Consider the following 21,343-nt stretch of genomic DNA (forward strand, 5'->3'; position numbering starts at 1 on the left):
TTTTGCCACAATAAGTAAGTTTTGGTATAATGAGTAAAAGTCAAGCAAAAAAAAAAAAATACAGTGTATACAAATAGATGTATTAAATGCTTTAAAACAGCTGAAAAAACAAATGCATTTGTTGTCAATGTTTATTTCTTTTTCCAAAATGTACAAAAGGAAAATGTCCAATATTAAGATAACATTGAAAAGGCCAGAGTGATGGTGGCAGTCAGCCTCGTATGAAGACATCCAAAGAAGAAAGCCAAATAAATAAGAAGAGGCCACTGGTGGAGTTTTTTGTGTGGACAGCAGGGAGACCTCCAGACAGCAAACATGGAAGCCTGGATGCCCGAGCGAGGCAACAAGTCCACTTGGAGGAGATATGGCACAGCCAGGGAAAAGTCCAACCAGACCACGGAGTCCTTGGAGGAGCTTCCAGCAGATTGGACGGATTTTATTTGCCACTCAAGAAACATCTAATAAGGGAAAACCATGAGATTCCAGTTAGAACCGGTTTCATTTCAGTAACAGAACTTCTGTCCCAAACAACAATTTCACCAAATAAAATTTGCTGCAACACACAACTTTGCTAAGACAAGGTTACTTTTGCTCTTAAACTGTACAAACTAAAAAAGGGGATAATAAAATAAATGCTCTGGTTAAAGCTGGGGTGATTGTATACCTAAAGCAAAAAGAATAATACATGTAATTTTGAGTAAGAAGAATTCCATAAAATTGTGAAAAATGTGAAGAATTTAAAGACAAGACTAACTGTTGGACCAAGTTCATGGTTTCCCCAAGATTGCCAAGGTACACCTGGCGGTGGGGGTGTGGTTACGGGCGTAGTCACCGTGACGCCATCGTATAATTTGCATAATTTTCTATAATATTTTCTTAAATAAGGCTCTGACTGTACACATGGATTTAAAAAACAAATCTGTTTTATTATTAATTAGTTTTTTTTTTTTTAAATATTATATCGTTTTGCTATACAGGGGGCAGCACGGTGGAAGAGGGGTTAGTGCGTCTGCCTCACAATACGAAGGTCCTGGGTTCGATCCTGTTCTCCCCGTGACTGCGTGGGTTCCCTCCGGGTACTCCGGCTTCCTCCCACCTCCAAAGACATGCACCTGGGGATAGGTTGATTGGCAACACTAAATTGGCCCTAATGTGTGAATGTTGTCTGTCTATCTGTGTTGGCCCTGCGATGAGGTGGCGACTTGTCCAGGGTGAACAATGCCTTCCGCCTGATTGTAGCTCAGATAGGCTCCAGCGCCCCCGCAACCCCGAAGGGAATAAGCGGTAGAAAAATGGATGGATGGAATTCCAAAATTTGAAAACTCAAGCCATTTTTTTTAATGTAATGATCCAGACGACATGGGGACATTTAAAGAAAAACAGCTATTTTTGGACCACTTTTATTTGACATAGCAACAACAGAACCAATGTTGTAAGGCGAGGAGTGGTGAGGAGTTTCCTGCACATTGTCAATAAATGGTATTTTGGGTGACAACAACACAAATCCTCACCGGGACAATCAAGTTGACCAACGTTTGGCAGAACAACTGTTTGATACGCTTCTACTTCAACTCCTGCCTCATCAATAACACGTCTACACATTGGTGAGACTTTGATGTGGGCAACAGCGGGACGTACCAGGACTCGATGGGACTCGGCACGCCACCTAATTTATCAGCAGCTGGGTAATTGAACTGTTGATTCAAGGATGCACTTCATCTTTTGACATCACAAACATTGGTGAGCCTTGTGAGAGATGTGCCATAACAACACAGGACGCGCAATGCTAACAACACAGTGGCTAACTCGAGGGTACTAGTGGTTTCCTGGAGGGTTTTCAAAAATGTATTAAAATGGAAAAGGATGGGGGGAAAAAATATATTTTTTGATTTAATTTGGTTTCAGTAGGACAAACACGACACAAACCTTCCTAATTGTTAGAAATCCCACTGTTTATATTAAACATGCTTCACTGATGACAGTTTTGGGCAAGCGCCGTTTTGTCATACTAATTCAGGCGGTCTTTGAACTCATCGTAATTTGTTTACATGTACAACTTTCTCCAACGCTGCCACAGAAAGACGTGTTTTCTGCCACTCCTTTTTTTCACCAAACATTTTATGTGAGCTTGGTTGATGTTATTGACTTGTTGGAGTGCTAATCAGGCATATTTGGTCAGTGCATGCCTGCAAGCTAATCAATGTTAACATGCTATTTAGGCTAGCTGTATGTACGTACATATTGCATCGTTATGCCTTGTTTGTAGGTATATTTGAGCTCATTTAATTTCCTACACTTATGTCTTCTGTGTATTTAATTTATATTTGCATGTCTCATGACACATGATCTGTATGCAATATTGGCTGCATTTCTAATAGTTGTTTCTGTGCCGTTATAGACCACAGCAAACGTTACCCAGCTTGCAAAGATTATAATAAATCCATTAGAAGAAGGCAGCTTGTCGTTTCCTTTAACTTTGACATCTATAACTTTGGCCATTCTAAACCAGTAATTTCCAGGAGTTATCTCAACCTCTGAGAAGCCTCCGTTCTACTAATGTTTTCAAGTGTTGTAAAAATGTGTAGAATAAATATTCACATTTCAACATCATGTGTTGCCTTCATTATAAGACTTATATAAGACTTAATTTTTTGTGGCTCCAAACAGAATTGTTTTTGTATTTTTGGTTTAATATGGCATTTTGGGTTGCCCACCCCTGGGATAACTTAACAGCACCTGTCAAGTTGACCGAGTTTTTGCAGAACAACATGTGAGGTTATAGCAAAGGAAGCCAAGTTCTAATTAGGGCTGCACGATTTTAAGAAAAAAACGAATTGCGATTTTTCTCTCTAAAATTTTGATTGCCGATTCTTATATTTTACACATATAAATACATAAAACTTCGAAAATAACGAGTGAAAGAAGACATGTTACTTTTAGACTGTCAATCAACATAATTCTTATCTCAATGTGCCACACATTAAATTAAAATGTAAATATTTACTTTATATTTGGCTTCATGCTGACAGACTCAGAGCTTTTGTAAGAAAGTAAATACATCTTATTTATGAAGCGCTTTTCAAAGATAAAAATCCCAAAGTGCTGTACAAAACATAGGTGAATTAAAACAACAATGAAATTAAAACAAAAGGGGCAACACCATAAAAAGGGTAACAAAAAGCTTTTCTGAAAGTGACATCTTCAAATGTTTTTTAAAAGGGTCAACACAGTCAAGATCGCGGAGGGACTGGTGCAAGTCATTTCGGGTTTTAAAATGTCATTCCGGGTTTTGAAATGAGTTGTAGAGATTTGTCTACATCATGCCCTTAAACTAAAGAAATAATTGATAAACATTATACGGTGATGTTATTTTTCAAACTTTACCGTATTGTCCCTCAAATTATTGCCAATAAACGATATTGTCAGCATTATTCTGTGACCAAATGAAGCATAATATATAATAATCCAAGTAACCATTTAAAATGGATATGAACTTTTATTTTTCATTACTGTAAAATTGTTTACCATTGCACTGTAATTAACTTTGTAATCCATCCATCCATCCATCTTCTACTGCTTGTCCCTTTCGGGGCCGCGCGGGGGGTGGGGGTGGGGGTGGGGGGGTGGGGTCGCTGGAGCCTATTCCAGCTGTATTCGGGCGGTAGGCGGGATACACCCTGGACAAGTTGCCCCCAAATCTTTAATAAAAAAAAGCGACTAATAAAACTACAACTACTATGACACGGTGTTTGGTTTCTTTACCGGGAAACAAGACTATATTGTAGGGATGTAACGATAAACGGTATTAATGATGACGGCGACAAAACTCCTGATGGATTACCCTTTTAAATTAAAATGATCTAAAAACCGAGAATGATAACTGCATTTTTATAAACTCACGGCCCATGGCGGACTTACTGGTGTCAGCTCACTAGCTTAAATGCTAACATGAAAACAAGACATACGTCTTACCCCGCTAAAAACACCATACCCCAATCTAAACTTATACAAACACATTACTGTCTGAGTAACTAAATTTTTCAGTTGTTCACATTGAACCCACAAGCTGTGCTCTCTTAGCAATATGATGATCGATCTTTCCTCAGAGGAAGAGACAGGTATTTTCATGGTGCGTTCAAGTACCGCTGAACAGAGTAGGACAGAAGCGATTTTATTTGTTACGCAGTTTTCATTGAAATAAATCTTAAAGTGCTACTGTACAAACAAATATTTACAGTACAACAATAAAATATTAGCTATTAAAACAGATTAAACACTTCAGGGAAATATAAACACAAGAAGTGCAAAATAGCGTTTTTTTTCTAACAGTGTGTCTATTTATTTTAGTCATCTTTATAAAGCTTTTTGAGCACATTCCACAATAATAATGACCACCGTGATAATTTTGGTAACTTTAACCGTGATATGAAATTCTCATATTGTTACTTTCCTACTGTAACCTGACTCTCGCCAGATCCTTGTCGTTCGCTGAGCTCCACACATGAATCTGGAAGTTCTCAATAGGAGATTTATTTCAGAAGGCGGGGGCTTGTAAAAAAAATAATTGTATGTGATTGGATAAACAACTTTTCCGTTATCTTGAATGACGTGCTACTTCAACCACTCACATCGAAATCAACCCGTGACGCTGATGAGAGCGGCGCTGGGAAATCCAAACCCGGTCGGAAGAAGAGCCAAAACATCCTTGCCAACAATAAATGCCTTCAAAACCGTTCTCTGTTCATCTTTTAAATAATGAATATTCGATCGATGTCGCAAAACAGTTGCAATAGCAGAATCAATGTCAGCACACGACTCCTCACTTCGTGCCGCCATTGTTGTTTGAAACAAACAGTCGCTTCGGCGCTACGTCACATCTATGAAATCCCGCCAGGCAATCCTGATTGGTTCATTATTTTTTTGCTATCAAAAAGGAGTTTGCAATGCCTTTGAGCCCAGACCCCTGTGTTGAGCTCAGTGAACTACAAGGATCTGGCGAGAGTCAAGTTATCCCTACTGCTATACACAAATCATTTCAATATGTCTTCTACACATGGAAGATAGAGAAAACAAATGGACACCTTGGCAAGGTAGACAACAAGACACGTAAACCCTGTGGCTCCATATTCTCCAATAAAAATACAACTAACTTGAAGTGTCTTCTGCAGGCTAATCATAAGAACATCTACGCAACAGTAAATAGGCCTAAACTAATATTTCCCAATGACTCATACTGTACTGAATTACTGTTACCATTAAAGACAGTAAGTACAGAAAGAGCAAGACTACCACTACTTTTATTGTACGTATAGGCGAGTTTGCCCTCCAATCTAGAATAAAACCATTTTTTTTCTTAATGTGACCATTTTAGTCATTTATTATTCAACATTTGAAAAATTAATTGCTACATAACAGCTAAAACAATAACACAGTACATTTAGTGTGAAATGTACTTATTGAAATATTCATGGAGTGCAGGCTTGTTGTGAATTTAGTTTTTGAGATGCTCTTTAATAATAATAATAATAACTAATTTTAGTCGACTAAAATGTTGAGGAATTTTGTCGCCTAAAACTGGACTAAAACTAAATTAATTTACATGACTAAAACTAAACTAAAATAAATTTTCTTAAAAGACTATAACTAAAACTTAATTAAAAAACAGCTTTCAAAATTAACTCTGGTTTAGAAGGCTCTCATTATGGTAAAAAAAAAAAAAAAACATATTTAAGAGGGCCATAAAGTTTTTTTATGCTGTGACTATGAAAATACTCTAATGATATTGTGACGCAGCTATTTTGCTCAACTTTTGTAAAAAAAAGGCTATTGATATACATTGTAAAATAAATACTCACAGCTCGCAGGCTGCTCACCAAACCTCCTCATCAGCTGATCGTGTGTAAACTTAACGAAGGCGTCATACTGCTCTGTTGGAGGGCAAACATGCAGAAAAATGAGACTCATTGTGGTGAAACAAAGCGCAGGCTTTCCCGCCTCATACCTGCTAGTTTTGTTGTGAGAATCTCATCGTACTCCTCTCGTATTTTATCCTCACGCTCCCTCAGTAGTCTTCCGCAGATCATCCCCACTTGTCTGAGGGAAAATAGGGGCTGCTCTTTCCTGGTGGGCGAGGACGGGCCTGAGCTAGAACCTGTCAAGAGGAACAAGCTCACGTTAAACAAAAAATAGTTTTTGTTTTTTTTAAGTATTGATAATTTGATACCAACAGGCAAAAATGACATCGATGCGAGAATTTTTTAGTATCGTTGGTAACACAGCAGACAAAAAACAAGCCAGTGTTGCCCATTTCATTTATTTAATTTATTTGTGGAGGCCCGTTGAATGAAGATTTCGAAAAAGAAAAAAAAGTTTTATTTAAGAAGGTGGCTAAGGAAATGTAAAATGACAAAACATAATTTTGGACTCTCAAACGTAAACAGACTATGTTTACACTGCAGGCCTAAGTGGACCAAATTTGATTTTTTTTTTTAGTAATTAGATGTTTTCTCAGATGACAGGATTACAAGTTAAATGTGATCGTTATCACACTCCAGCATAAAAGCAAACAGGCCCCAATGTGGCCTTGACGTCACTTACATGCGTACTTCGATAAAGTGAAAACAAAGAAGTTGACCGGATTCTGTAAATGAACAAGGAAGTCGCTACTAGTACTTGGCAAAATAAAGACAATATACAATACTACATTTTTATTGAAGACAGAAGTTTTAAGTTTGCACTTTATTGATCTGATTGATTTGTATTACTATTTAATGATTATTGGTATCTTTATTGATTTATTTATTTGCATGCAATGTACAATACTCCATTTTTCTTTACAGAAATATTTTACTCAAGCAGACGTATTGCCTCGCGGAGAAAGTTCTTAAATTAGTTAATTGAAAATTATTGAAAAATATGATTTACAGTACAGGCCAAATGTTTGGACACACCTTCTCATTCAATGAGTTTTCTTTATTTTCATGACTATTTACATTGTAGATTGTCACTGAAGGTATCAAAACTTTGAATGAACACATGTGGAGTTATGTCCTTAACAAAAAAAGGTGAAATAATAACGGAAAACATGTTTTATATTCTAGTTTCTTCAAAATAGCCACCCTTTGCTCTGACTACTGCTTTGCACACTCTTGGCATTCTCTCGATGAGCTTCAAGAGGTAGTCACCTGAAATGGTTTTCACTTCACAGGTCTAATAGTTTTGATGCCTTCAGTGACAATCTACAATGTAAATAGTCATGAAAATAAAGAAAACACATTGAAATAAGAAGGTGTGTCCAAACGTTTGGCCTGTACTGTATATATACCGTATTTTTCGGAATATAAGTCGCTCCGTAGTATAAGTCGCACAGGCTGAAAATGCATAATAAAGAAGGAAAAAAACATAAGTCGCACTGGAGTATAAGTCGCATTTTTTGGGGAAATTTATTTGATAAAACCCAACACCAAGAATAGACATTTGAAAGGCAATTTAAAATAAATAAAAAATAGTGAACAATAGACGTTATATGACGCATAAATAACCAACTGAGAACGTGCCTGGTATGTTAACGTAACATATTATGGTAAAAGTCATTCAAATAACTATAACATATAGAACATGCTATACGTTTACCAAACAATCTGTTACTCCTAATCGCTAAATTCGATGAAATCTTATACGTCTAGTCTCTTACGTGAATGAGCTAAATAATATTATTTGATATTTTACGGTAATGTGTTAATAATTTCACACAAGTATTTGGGATACAACACATCTCAGATGGCAACATTCAAGTTGAGCGACAGTTTTGGATAAGCCCTGGAAGAACGGCAGCCTGGTGGGATATGTTTGTCAAGGAGTGTGCTGTGCCACAGGAACGGCAAGAGAACATTCAAACGTCCAGGTCAGCTGTGATCCTACCGTATTTTCCGCACCATAAGGCGCCCTGGGTTATAAGCCGCGCCTTCAATGAACGGCATATTTCAAAACTTTGTCCACCTATAAGCCGCCCCGTGTTGTAAGCCGCATCTAACTGCGCTAAAGGAATGTCAAAAAAACAGTCAGATAGGTCAGTCAAACTTTAATAATATATTAAAAACCAGCGTTCTAACAACTCTGTTCACTCCCAAAATGTACGCAAATGTGCAATCACAAACATAGTAAAATTCAAAATAGTGCAGAGCAATAGCAACATAATGTTGCTCGAACGTTAATGTCACAACACACAAAATAAACATAACGCTCACTTTCTGAAGTTATTCTTCATTCATAAATCCCTCGAATTCTTCTCCTTCGGTGTCCGAATTGAAAAGTTGGGCGAATGTGGGATCCAAAATGGCCGGCTCCGTCTCGTCGAAGTAATCGGAGTCAGTGTCGCTGTTGTCCAGCAGTTCTGTGAATCCTGCCTTCCGGAAAGCTCGGACCACATTTGTGACCGAAATATCTGCCCAGGCATTTACGATCCACTGGCAGATAGTGGCGTATGTCGTCTGGCGCTGTCTCCCTGTCTTGGTGAACGTCACGTGTGTTCGCCTTCTGTCATCCACTGTTCCCACGCAGTTAACAGTCTAGCTTCGAATGCCCTGTTGACACCAATATCTAGCGGCTGGAGGTCTTTTGTCAATCCACCCGGAATGACGGCGAGTATTGAATTAAGCGCGTAAGCGTGTCTCTTAATGTGATGTTATGAGCTAGCAAATATAACAACTACACTACCCAGCATGCAACGATAGTGACGAGCATGCGCGGTAGCCCTGAGAAGCGTTGTTGTATGCTGGCAGTTAGAATGTGGTTATGAGCACGCTGTGAGTAAACGTTGAGAACTCAGTTAACACGCCTCGTCTGCATTATTTATAATTAGACAGACAACACACTTAATAGGAGCCATTTTGGGGTCTTTACATAAACACACAAATGGAAATGAAACGTCACATATCCCAGCATGCACCGCGCGCTTCTTCTTCTTCTACGGGGAAAAAAGATGGCGGCTGTTTACCGTAGTTGCGAGACCGAAACTTTATGAAAATTAATATTAATATTAACCCATATATAAGGCGCACCGGATTATAAGGCGCACTGTCAGCTTTTGAGAAAATTTGTGGTTTTTAGGTGCGCCTTATAGTGCGGAAAATACGGTACTTAGCGAAATACTTTGTCCATTTGTCGAAGAGGAGACAACGAGAATGCGGGCTCCCGTGGACGAGGGCAGACTACAGAAAACAGCGAATGCATTTTGACTGGCAAAGCAGACTGTCAGTTAGTGTCCACGATGTATGCCGAGCGAGTACTCCATAACTATTGTGAAGCCATGAAGTGGTTGCGGCCGTCAAGTACGACCACCAATTTCAGCCTACAAGCACAGTGTCCTGACCAGATATCTAGATTCCTCGATTGATTGCTGTAAAATGTTATTTATCACATTGTTTACTTTCACTCATCCATTAAAGATATGATTAATGTATGATGGCTCAGGTGTGATTCACTACAATAGGGCCAGTCGAACAGCTGCTAAAGGTGAGGCAAGCAAGGTTTACTGTTAAAAGAAATGTGGCAATAGGCTACATTGAAACACAGGGTAAGAATACACTTCCAGGTCAGAGGTAACTATGATGCGCGCATTTTATCCCCGCGCATGCGTACTAGGTCGCGTTGCGCCGGCAGACGGAGGGGGTCTTACAAGGTGGCATTGTGTGTGTATGGACCAGGATAAAGTTAGGTGGGCTATACCCTGGATAACCTTATAAGGGGCCTTAGACTGCAGTCACATTAGAAAAGATCAGATTCCAAACAGATTCTGATGTGGCCTGAATCGGATGTGAGAATATCAGATTTGAAGCACTTTCAAACGTTTACAATGGCAAAGAAATACCCAAGTTGTGTCATTTGTGGGCAAAAAACAGATTTAGTGTCCAGTGTAAGCACTGAGTTTCATGTTGACGCCAGTTATTTTTTAAGGAGCCTTGCAAAGCACTTTAAGAAGACATGATAGTGTATTAATACAGACCTGATGTGAAGGATCCACTAGGAATATTCTGAAGGTCCAGAGGAGCAAAAGAGTCTACTTGCTGGAGAGAACTCTCCAAATTCAGTCTTTTGAGCCGTTTATACTCCTGTTTGATATTCTGCAACATTTGCTCTGCAATACAAACATATCCATTTCAGTATGCAATACAAAACAAAAATAATCCCAATGTGAAAATGATGTCAGCCTGACAAAACACTAGCATTAGCAACTAGTTGGAAGTTACTGGAATTTGGCATAGAAGATGCTAACGTTAAGACACTGTTTAACGAGCAATTCCAATATATTCCAGGCTGAACGCACACAAATACAATGTTAATGAAACTAAAGAACAAAATGAGGAGGTTTAAGGCCAACCTGTGGTGAGCCTGGAGGACACTTGTCCGAACGGCGAAGGCTCCAGACGAAGATATTTCTGAGGCGAGGAGACGGGAGATCTGACCGGGGTGCACCTCCTCCTCTTGGGGGAGTTTTGCTTCATTAACGGGTCAAAATCCAGAGTTCTTTTCAGAGTAGCTCCACACGCCATCACGCTGACGAACTAAAAGCGTCTCGAGGAGAAAGAAGCTATTTCCGTTATCTGCTAATCCGGGCTACCAGTTTGTGACGCTGTTGCTAGCAAACGTACTCCGCTCTTGTCGTTTCTTACCGGTGAAAAATCTAAAGCAGTTTAATTTCCCAAATATGTTATGAAGCAAGCCGACCAAAACAATACTTTTTAGCGATGGCGTCTTGTGAGATGAAAACAGATAACTCTCCACAGGCTCGAAGGCACCAACTCTGGGTTCACTGCCTTTTGAGTCGTTGAGATTTTCTTTGATATGCGCATGCCTACTAGACGATAGCGATGCCGGTACTTGTAGTTTTCTTGTCCAATAGGCGTAATTGCTTAGCACACGTATGTTCTTATATTAATACTACATTTCCCGGCAACCCAAGCGGCGTCTTTCTTTTTTTAAACTAGTTTTGTTTGGCAACAAACCTTAAAGGGCGGAGAAGTTACAGTTAACGGCGTGTTTATTACGTGAATACAAGTTTAACATATATGAATATTGTTTTTAATAGAATCAAAATAGAAATATAGAATTTGTAAACACAATTACAAAAAAAAAAAGAAAAAAAAAAGAAAAAAAAAAAAAAAAGGGCAGCACGGTGGAAGAGGGGTTAGTGCATCTGCCTCACAATACGAAGGTCCTGAGTAGTCTTGGGTTCAATCCCGGGCTCGGGATCTTTCTGTGTGGAGTTTGCATGTCCTCCCCGTGACTGCGTGGGTTCCCTCCGGGTACTCCGGCTTCCTCCCACTTCCAAAGACATGCACCTGGGGATAGGTTGATTGGCAACACTAAATTGGCCCGAGTGTGTGAATGTGAGTGTGAATGTTGTCTGTCTATTTGTGTTGGACCTGCGATGAGGTGGCGACTTGTCCAGGGTGTACCCCGCCTTCCGCCCGATTGTAGCTGAGATAGGCTCCAGCGCCCCCCGCGACCCCAAAAAGGGAATAAGCGGTAGAAAATGGATGGATGGATGGAATTACAAAAAAAGAGTAATAAGAATGATTTTAAAAAGGGCAGATGTAATAGAATTATAATCAAAGTTAATATTTGTGTGTGTATCAGTGTGTGAATGTGTGTGTGAATGGGTAAATGTGGAAGTAGTGTCAAAGCGCTTTGAGTACCTTGAAGGTAGAAAAGCGCTATATAAGTACAACCCATTTGAATTGATTTACTATTATAGACCGTTTTAATACCAGATTAATTTAAAAATAGTAAATTAAATCATATGAAATAATATAAAATAAAATGTGTAAGAGAAATACTGATTGATAAGATTGTGTCAAAAAAAATAAATGGGAATTGATATTCAAAAAGTTTGATTAACATCCGTACTTTTTGCATATGTTAAATGTATCTGTATTTCCTAACCGCTGCCCATGTGGAGTTTGGCAAGTGTGTGTGTGAGTGTGTGTGTGTGTGTGTGTGTGTGTGTGTGTGTGTGTGTGTGTGTGTGTGTGTGTGTGTGTGTGTGTGGCAAACATAAATAAAGATGTTTAAATAGAAAATATGACAACAATGCCAATTAATTTGAAAAATTCCGCGTAATTAATTAAAACATGACATTTGATTTAGTGAAATTAGTATGTATGCATTGATTTCATGATCAATATGCGCATTTATTTACTGACTTACTCATATATATATATATATATATATATATATATATATTAGGGCTGCAACTAACGATTAATTTGATCGATGAATCTGTCGATTATTACTTCGATTAATCGATTAATAATCGGATAAAAGAGACAAACTACATTTCTATCTTTTCCAGTATTTTATTGAAGAAAAAAACATAATGGCACCATACTTATTTTGATTATTGTTTCTCTGCTGTTTGTACATGTCGCAGTTTATAAATAAAGGTTTATTTAAAAAAAAAAAAAAAAAAAAAAAAAAAAGCCTCTGCGCATGCGCATAGCATAGATCTAACGAATCGATGACTAAATTAATCGCCAACTATTTTTATAATCGATTTTAATCGATTTAATCGATTAGTTGTTGCAGCCCTAATATATATATATATATATATATATATATATATATATATATATATATATATATATATATATATATATATATATATATATATATATATATATACACATATATATGACATTTAGTGAAATTAGTATGGATGCATTGATTTCATGATCAATATGTGCATTTATTTACTATAGTATGGATGCATTGATTTCATGATCAATATGTGCATTTATTTACTGACTTACTAATATATATATATATATATATATATATACATGTATATATATATATATATATATACATTTTCTACCGCTTATTCCCTTCGGGGTCGCTGGAGCCTATCTCAGCTACAATCGGGCGGAAGGCGGGGTACAGATAGACAGACAACATTCACACTCACATTCACACACTAGGGCCAATTTTAGTGTTGCCAATCAACCTATATATATATATATATATATATATATATATATATATATACATATATATATATATATATATATATATATATATATATATATATATATAACCAGGGTTAAACTGGTTCAAAGGAACTTAACAAAAATAAAAAAAAATATTTAATTAATATTTACACGATTTGGCTTGGTTGAAGTGTTTTACGAGCAAGTTTGCAACATTTCACACACGTAATGAAAAACAAAACATTGTTATATAATATTGAAGTACATATCTCCATAGCCCTCTAAGCGTATGTTACTGTCATGTTGAGTCTTCGTTGGTATTAGAATAAACAGAACTATTAAAGACTGTTGAAAGTGAAAGTCCTTGCTGGTCCACGAAGAGTGGAGTAAACATCCACCAGAGGGCGCTATAACATCAATGATTTGGATTGCCTTTTGCATTGCATTTCAAAATGCCACTCGGAGGCACGAGGCGACCATGAGAGGAACAGCTGAAGAAAAACAAAGAAAAATAAGGATCACACCCGCTAGGATAATAGAGTTTTAGTTCCTGCAGTGAGAGAGTGTGGGGCGATGCCTCAACTGACACTTAATAAACAATAATCAGAATGACAATCAGCTGCAACTTTATTGAAACAGTAACACTTGTAAAAACATATTTTTGTTCTTTTCGAGGTGATTTATTCCTCATTTTTGCCAGCACTGTACAGAAGCCACTTGACATGTTTTTTTCCCTCTCCCCCCTCTTCACCATTCAATAACAGCGGAGGCAGCGGTACACAGTTGTCATGGATAAACGTCAAAAGCCTACATTGTGCTTCAAAGTACTACATTGCTCATTTGAAAAAAAGAAATATCACATCTTCTGCAGGGATTCTGCTCCATTCAAGCCTGGTCTGGTTCTTTATTTTGACATGTAAAAATGACCACGCCAAGGTTACTTCACTATATCCGTGGGCTTTTTATCTTTTTCTTTTTTTTTTTTTTGCCAAAAAACAACACCCCACAGTAGCACTAAAAACAACTCACTGCATTGATGAATTAAAGGCTTTGGTTTGGAGATATTATCACTAAGCCACAAGGTAACATCACTAACATACAATGTAGCAAACGCGCAGATTGAAGCCACTTCAGTTTTTTTTTCTTCCCTGCACAGCAGTGACCAGCACACTGTGTCCTATTTCATTTTATTTATTTTAAATTTTTTGAAAACAACACTTTACACTGTGATATAACAGGGATATTCAACAAAATGGTTTTGGGGGCCACATTTCCAGATGTTTAAAGACCGGTGGACCGGACTTTTAGTCTTATTTTGTATATTACAGAGAACCAGTAGACATGTGATTTTGGTCTATTTATTTGGAGATCATCTCTGTGACAGCATCCTAGTGTTTTTAAGAATCTACTGCACATACGTTTTTTTTTAACTGAACATGCTGGCCACCAGTTGAATAGCCCAAATGATGAAAAAGAGAGGACCTAAGACGGAACCTTGAGGAACACCACTAAAAAAGTTCAACAAATGCCTACTGACTGCATCTGAGGTAAATAAGCCACACCTTAGTTACATAAAATCACATTACAGAGGAAAAAAAAATGCTAAAAAGGAGAGGACTTAAAGGGGTGCCTTGAGGAACGTCTCAGTTATGTAAAAGTTTAGACCCCGGTGTTCTATGTTTGCTAGCAAGGTTGAAATGTCAATGCAAGTGTTTACAGTTGTCCGAGTATTTTTGCGTTCTTAAGAATGTGACGCAAAAAACTTTTTTGAACTGAACTTGCCGGCAACCAGTTGAAAAGCCCAAATGATGAAAAAGAGAGGACCTAAGATGGAACCTTGTGGAACACCGCTAGTGTCACTGAATAATTTGACTAAATGACTGCTGACTGTACACCTTAGTTACATAAATCACATTGCAAAAAAAAAGCTAAAAAGGAGAGGCCTTGAGGAACGCCTCAGTTATGTAAATCACAAGTTTGGACCCTGGTGCGGGCAAGGTTAAAATGCAAATGCAAGTGTTTACAGTGGCCCAATTTCCTCTATACAACAGGAGTATTCTTGCGTTTTTAGGAATGTGATGCAAAAAAGTTTTGTGAACTGAACTTGCCGGCCACCAGTTGAATAGCCCAAATAATGAAAAAGAGAGGACCCAAGACGGAACCTAGTGGAACACCACTAGTATCACCGAATAATTTGACTAAATGACTGCTGACTGCATCTGAAGTGAACAAGCTACAGCAACACCTTAGTTCCATAAAGCACATTGCAAAAAAAAGCTAAAAAGTAGAGGACTTAAACGGGTGCCTTGAGGAACGCCTCAAGTTTAGACCCCGGTGTTCTATGTTTTCTGGCAAGGTTAAAATTACAACCGCAAGTGTTTACAGTGGTCCAAGTTCCTCTATACAACAGGAGCATGTTTTTAGGAATTTGTCTCCCAAGTTTTGAACTGAACACAGGGACCGGTGCCCCCAGGCCGTCAGTTGAATTGCGCATAGTTTAATAAACACACGGGTACACTTATAAAAGTTAAAAAAAAACAAAAAACGAACAAAGCATCCATTTAGATGGGTTTTTTTTTTTACTTGAAAGCGAGTACCGTATTTTCCGGGCTATAGAGTTGCACCCACCCAATTTTAGAAGAAAAAAAAAAGCATATTAGCTGATCTGAACTATAGGCCGCAAATATACTGTATACCGGTACAAAATATTTTGTAGATGTTTATTTACATACCTTAATTGTTCCTGTCACACGGCAGTAAAACGGCTGATCAAGCAAAACAGGAGTCATCGTCATGGACCCACTAGCTGCGGAAGCTAGCTCTCCAATCAGCTAAACAGACTCAACAATGCCATGGTGACGTTTTGGTGAATTTATGAAACTGAAACAATACGAGAAAGAATGCCATTGTAAGTTAATATTACTAACACAGACACGTATTCGCTAATGCTAACAACGCTAGCTTAGTCACACTACGATAGCATGTAGAAACATGCATGAAAACACTCCTACAGACATCACACATGGAACAGTTTAGTATGTATGAAGTATGAATCGTTTTAGTTGCATTGTAAAACTTACAAACGTTGCCCGGAGTGATGAATAAATAATCCTTTTGAGCAGCGGTTATACATCCGGTTCAAGGTATGAAACAGAAAGTACATTTTCAACCCGCAGCACCTGCACTGAGTGAACTCGTCCAAATGATAGCTCAAACAATAACACACCTTTTCGGTGTAATATGAAAACTGTTTGTTGAATACAAAACGAAGAAAAATCAATCAATTAGCCGCACCGTTTTACAAGCCGCAGGATTCAAAGCGTCGAAAAAAAGTAGCGGCTTATAGTCCGGAAAATACGGTATATTTAGTCTTAGCATGAATCACTCATGTGGTACACGACTCCCACAAAAGTATTAAGAAGATGAAGAATAATGTAGATGAAAAGAGACACCGTAGAACAATTGTTTGTAGCCCCTTGTCCCGAACGTGAAGATTTTCAAAACCTGAATTGACAATACAAAAATATAAAATGCACGCTTCCTTCCACCTTGTAATACCAATTTGGCACTTTGGCACGCGCTCCGTGCTCAGAACTGAAAAAAGGTCTCGTCATTGTCAGGTCGGAAAACAAAGATGATCAGACGGCCTCCGCCGACGTCTCGGTGGACACGGACATGGTCACTTTGGCGATTTTCACAGTGGTCTTCACGCAGCTCTCCGCCGCCCTGTTGGCCGAGATGTTCCGGTTCTGGCAGTCCGACTCCAGGCTGTTGTCCAGCTGCTGGGCGCTGCCCCTGCAGGCCTGGCAGGAGCTGAGGAAGGCGTGGCGCAGGTCCTTGCTCCTCAAGGCGTAGATGATGGGGTTGACGGTGGAGTTGAGCAGGCACAGCATGCTGCAGAACGCAAACACCGTCTTGATGTCGTCGTCCATCCTCCAGAAGAGGTCGTAGACCATGATGGCCAGGACCGGACCCCAGCAGATGACCAGCACCGCCAGGATGAGCACCAGGGTCTTAGCCAGGCGGATGTCCATGCGGGCCTGCTCGGGGCGCGTGGTTTGCACCTTGGTGCCGTCCGCCGAGTACACCACCAGGCTCTTCTGGGAGGTGCGGCTTAGCATGCGCACGGCGTGGTGGTGCGCCTTCCACAGGATGTAGATGTAGGCGTAGATGATGAAAAGAACCAGCACGCTGGTCACCCCGATCCAGAAGAGCAGGTAGTTCTCGTCGATGAGGGGGAAGATGTCCGAGCACACCGACTTGAGGCGCTTACAGTTCCAGCCCAGCAGGGGCAGCACGGCGATGACGATGGAGATGGTCCACATCATGCAGAAGGCGATGACCGCCTTGGTCCGAGTCACGATGCGCCTGTAGGCCAACGGTCGGTGGATGGAGATGTATCGGTCGATGGCGGTGAGGAAGAGGCTGCCCACGGAGGCGGTGAAGGACGCCGTGACTCCGCCCAGCTTGAAGAGAAACACATTGGGAGTGTCCTTCCTGTGGAACACGTGGAAGTCCAGGAAGCTGTAGGCGAAGATGACGCTCCCCAGCAGGTCGGCCACGGCCAGGCTGCCGATGAAGTGGTAGGAGGGCCGGCAGCGCAGCGTGCGTGACTGCAGGATCACGCACAGCACCACCAGGTTCTCCAGCACGGTGAAGGTCCCCAGGGTCAGCGACATGACGGCCACGGCCAGCTGCTGGCTGGGCGTCAGGATCATGAAGCACTCCATGTCCATGAAGTTCTCCCCGCACTGGATGCTGTCGCCCTCGTCGCGGAAGGTGCTGCGGTTGGACAGGAGCTCCGTGGCGTTGGTGGGGAAGAAGGGGAGGACGCCGCGGAGGATCAGCTCCTCGTCGGCGGGGACCTTGTCGGGGAAGGAGTTGCTGCGGAAGGCGGAGAGAGGCTTCTGGAGGGAGAAGGCGCCTTTGAAGTCCACGTCGCTGACGGGCCCGTCATAGTTGGCGTCGTTGGAGCCCAGATATTGTAAACCGGATGTGATAGTCCGGAAGGTGGTGTCCGCCACCGCGTCCAGCACGGACTTCATGGCTGAGTGTGAAGGAGAGCGCCGAGAGCTGACAGCAACCTGCACACGCACACAAACACACGTCTCAAGACAAAAACACACTTTGGATCGACACTGTCAGAGCTTGGTTATTTGAGAGGAAAATCACTCCCATTATTATTGTGGTCATGTAGAAATATTGAATACAAAATATATATTTATATATTTACATGTATTTGATATATTTTTCAATAATTATAATTTTAGATATAAAATATAAATGAATAAATAGAGACATGTTTTTTAATATATTGTCATATACTCATATTTTTTTATACATATTTTATATCCATTTTATAATTCATATTTTATACGTACATTACATGCAAATATATACAAATATGTTTGTAATATTTTATTTATTTTTAGATTTTAGATATATATATATTCTATAATTCAATAATTAGAATGTTATGTATAAAATATATATGAATATATACAGCAATGTTTCTAATATTTTACATATAAATGTTACATATTTATAAATATTTTATGCAAATGTATAATTATATTTCATGCATAAATTATAAAGAACTATACATGTTTAACGTTTTATATATATATATATATATATATATATATATATATATATATATATATATATATATATATATATATATATATATGTATATACTATAAATTAAATAATCCTAATCTATATTTTATACATGAAATGTAAATACATAAAATATGTTTCTAATATTGTATTGATTTTTAGATTCTAGATAGATATTTATTTTATAATTCAATAATATGAATGTTATATATAAAATATATATGAATATATACAGCAATGTTTCTAACATTTTACATATTTTATATATAAATATTTATTATTTATTTATAATTTATCTACATTTATAATTATATTCTATACATAAAATCTAAAGAACTATACATGTTTACCGTATATATATATATATATATATATATATATATATATATATATATACATACTATAAATTAAATAATCATAATTTATATTTTAGATACAAAATATGTGTAAATACATACAGAAATGCTATAGAAGTATTTTATATATAAATTACATATATTTTTTAAATATATTTAATAATTATAATTTATATATAAAACATATATACATTTACATATAAAATATTAGGAACGTCTCTCTGCATATGCAAACCAACCACAATAATAATAATAATAAAATATAATAATAATTATTAAAAATAATAATTATTTTGTCATTATTATTATAATTATTATTATTTTAATAAACCTTTTTCCAAACAACATCAAAATCAATGTTGTGGCCAGTCTTTGCATTTTTAATTAAACCCAATTAACCTTTAAATTAATATTTTGTTACGCATTCGACAGCTCTTTGTCCTCATTCTTAATATTTCTTGCATCATGCAAACACTTTCTGAAACACATTTAACTAAAAAAAAAAAGATAAGTAATCAATACACATGTGTCTTCTTATTTGTGCAACACAAATGAGCACAAAATATGTGTAAAAGGGTAAAAAGAGAATACTGTTCTTCAGTGGCAAAAATGTCAATTATATGAGTAATTTTTTCCTTACCTTACATAATTCCCTCTAGAGCGCAGAACCGCCCTTTATCTCCGCGCGTTAATCCAAATCAGAAGTGCAACATCAAGCCTGCACTGCACTTGTGCAAAATTAAAAAAATGAATTAATAAAAATGAGCCATTTTGTTGGACTCTGTAAAAGAAGGGAACACAAAAGGTCAGTTTGGAAGTGTTCTCCCTGCTCCTGTTGAGGATGTGAGCTCCAGTCCAGACGCTCCGTGGTTGCGTCCCCCACACACACTCACACACTCTCACTCTCTCTCTCTCCACAGCACTTTTATAAGGCGTCGCTCCCTCTGATCCACATCACGTGACCGCCGCATCCACTTTTCAGGATGCTGCCACAGTGCACATGTTGCACACAAATTTGGAATTCACCAGGCTCCTCTCTTGCAGAACACTGAGTGCACACAAAGAAGCAAGAAGGAAATATTCAAATGTCTTTTTGCAGGAGATTGTCCTTAAAAGGACACAAAAGATGTTGCAACAAAACAATAGTCAGGGCGTGTCTGTTGTTTAAATAAATAACATCTCGTCTTTTTGAATTATAAATTAAATATTTTCATGGCAAGAGCCTAAAAAACTTGTTGATGACGAAATATGTTTTTTTTTTAACATTATGAGAGACCTTTAGACAAAGTTAATATACAAACATGAATCAAATTAAGTCAGCATGAAAATTATCTACTTTATCATTACAACACAAAAGCTAAAATATAGATACTTTTTCAGATTTTAGCTACTGAGCTACATTGTACAGTTGTCTCTAATTTATCACTGTTAATTAGTCAATTTTGTATTTCGAATGGAAAAATTGTTTGTACAAACCCTGTTTCCATATGAGTTGGGAAATTGTGTTAGATGTAAATATATAAACGGAATACAGTGATTTGCAAATCCTTTTCAACCCATATTCAGGTAAATATGCTACAAAGACAACATATTTGATGTTCAAACTGATAAACATTTTTTTTTGCAAATAATCATTAACTTTAGAATTTAATGCCAGCAACACGTGACAAAGAAGTTGGGAAAGGTGGCAATAAAAACTGATAAAGTTGAGGAATGCTCATCAAACACTTATTTGGAACATCCCACAGGTGAACAGGCAAATTGGGAACAGGTGGGTGCCATGATTGGGTATAAAAGTAGATTCCATGAAATGCTCAGTCAGTCACAAACAAGGATGGGGCGAGGGTCACCACTTTGTCAACAAATGCGTGAGCAAATTGTTGAACAGTTTAAGAAAAACCTTTCTCAACCAGCTATTGCAAGGAATTTAGGGATTTCACCATCTACGGTCCGTAATATCATCAAAGGGTTCAGAGAATCTGGAGAAATCACTGCACGTAAGCAGCTAAGCCTGTGACCTTCGATCCCTCAGGCTGTACTGCATCAACAAGCAACATCAGTGTGTAAAGGATATCACCACATGGGCTCAGGAGCACTTCAGAAACCCACTGTCAGTAACTACAGTTGGTCGCCACATCTGTAAGTGCAAGTTAAGACTCTCCTATGCAAGGCGAAAACCGTTTATCAACAACACTCAGAAACGCCGTCGGCTTCGCTGGGCCTGAGCTCATCTAAGATGGACTGATACAAAGTGGAAAAGTGTTCTGTGGTCTGACGAGTCCACATTTCAAATTGTTTTTGGAAACTGTGGACGTCGTGTCCTCCGGACCAAAGAGGAAAAGAACCATCCGGATTGTTATAGGCGCAAAGTTGAAAATCCAG

At 38.3% G+C, this 21,343-nt stretch overlaps 2 protein-coding genes across 2 annotated transcripts; both read right to left on the reverse strand.

The window, feature by feature from the left end:
- Positions 1 to 117: 117 nt before the first annotated feature.
- Positions 118 to 10,859, reverse strand: LOC133623828 (akirin-2-like). The gene is made up of 5 exons (XM_061987250.2): positions 10,379 to 10,859; positions 10,004 to 10,135; positions 6,002 to 6,151; positions 5,856 to 5,927; positions 118 to 458 (listed from the first exon to the last, which is right to left on the reverse strand). Exons 1-5 carry the CDS (start codon positions 10,548 to 10,550, stop codon positions 448 to 450), a joined length of 537 nt encoding a protein of 178 aa, XP_061843234.1. The 5' UTR covers positions 10,551 to 10,859; the 3' UTR covers positions 118 to 447.
- Positions 10,860 to 13,595: 2,736 nt separating this feature from the next.
- LOC133623827 (cannabinoid receptor type 1A) lies at positions 13,596 to 20,548 on the reverse strand. The gene is made up of 2 exons (XM_061987249.2): positions 19,602 to 20,548; positions 13,596 to 18,070 (listed from the first exon to the last, which is right to left on the reverse strand). Exon 2 carries the CDS (start codon positions 18,029 to 18,031, stop codon positions 16,625 to 16,627), a length of 1,407 nt encoding a protein of 468 aa, XP_061843233.1. The 5' UTR covers positions 18,032 to 18,070; positions 19,602 to 20,548; the 3' UTR covers positions 13,596 to 16,624.
- Between the last annotated feature and the right edge of the window lie 795 nt (positions 20,549 to 21,343).

The sequence above is a fragment of the Nerophis lumbriciformis genome, linkage group LG26 (genome assembly GCF_033978685.3).
Source record: "Nerophis lumbriciformis linkage group LG26, RoL_Nlum_v2.1, whole genome shotgun sequence".
Taxonomy (NCBI): domain Eukaryota; kingdom Metazoa; phylum Chordata; class Actinopteri; order Syngnathiformes; family Syngnathidae; genus Nerophis; species Nerophis lumbriciformis.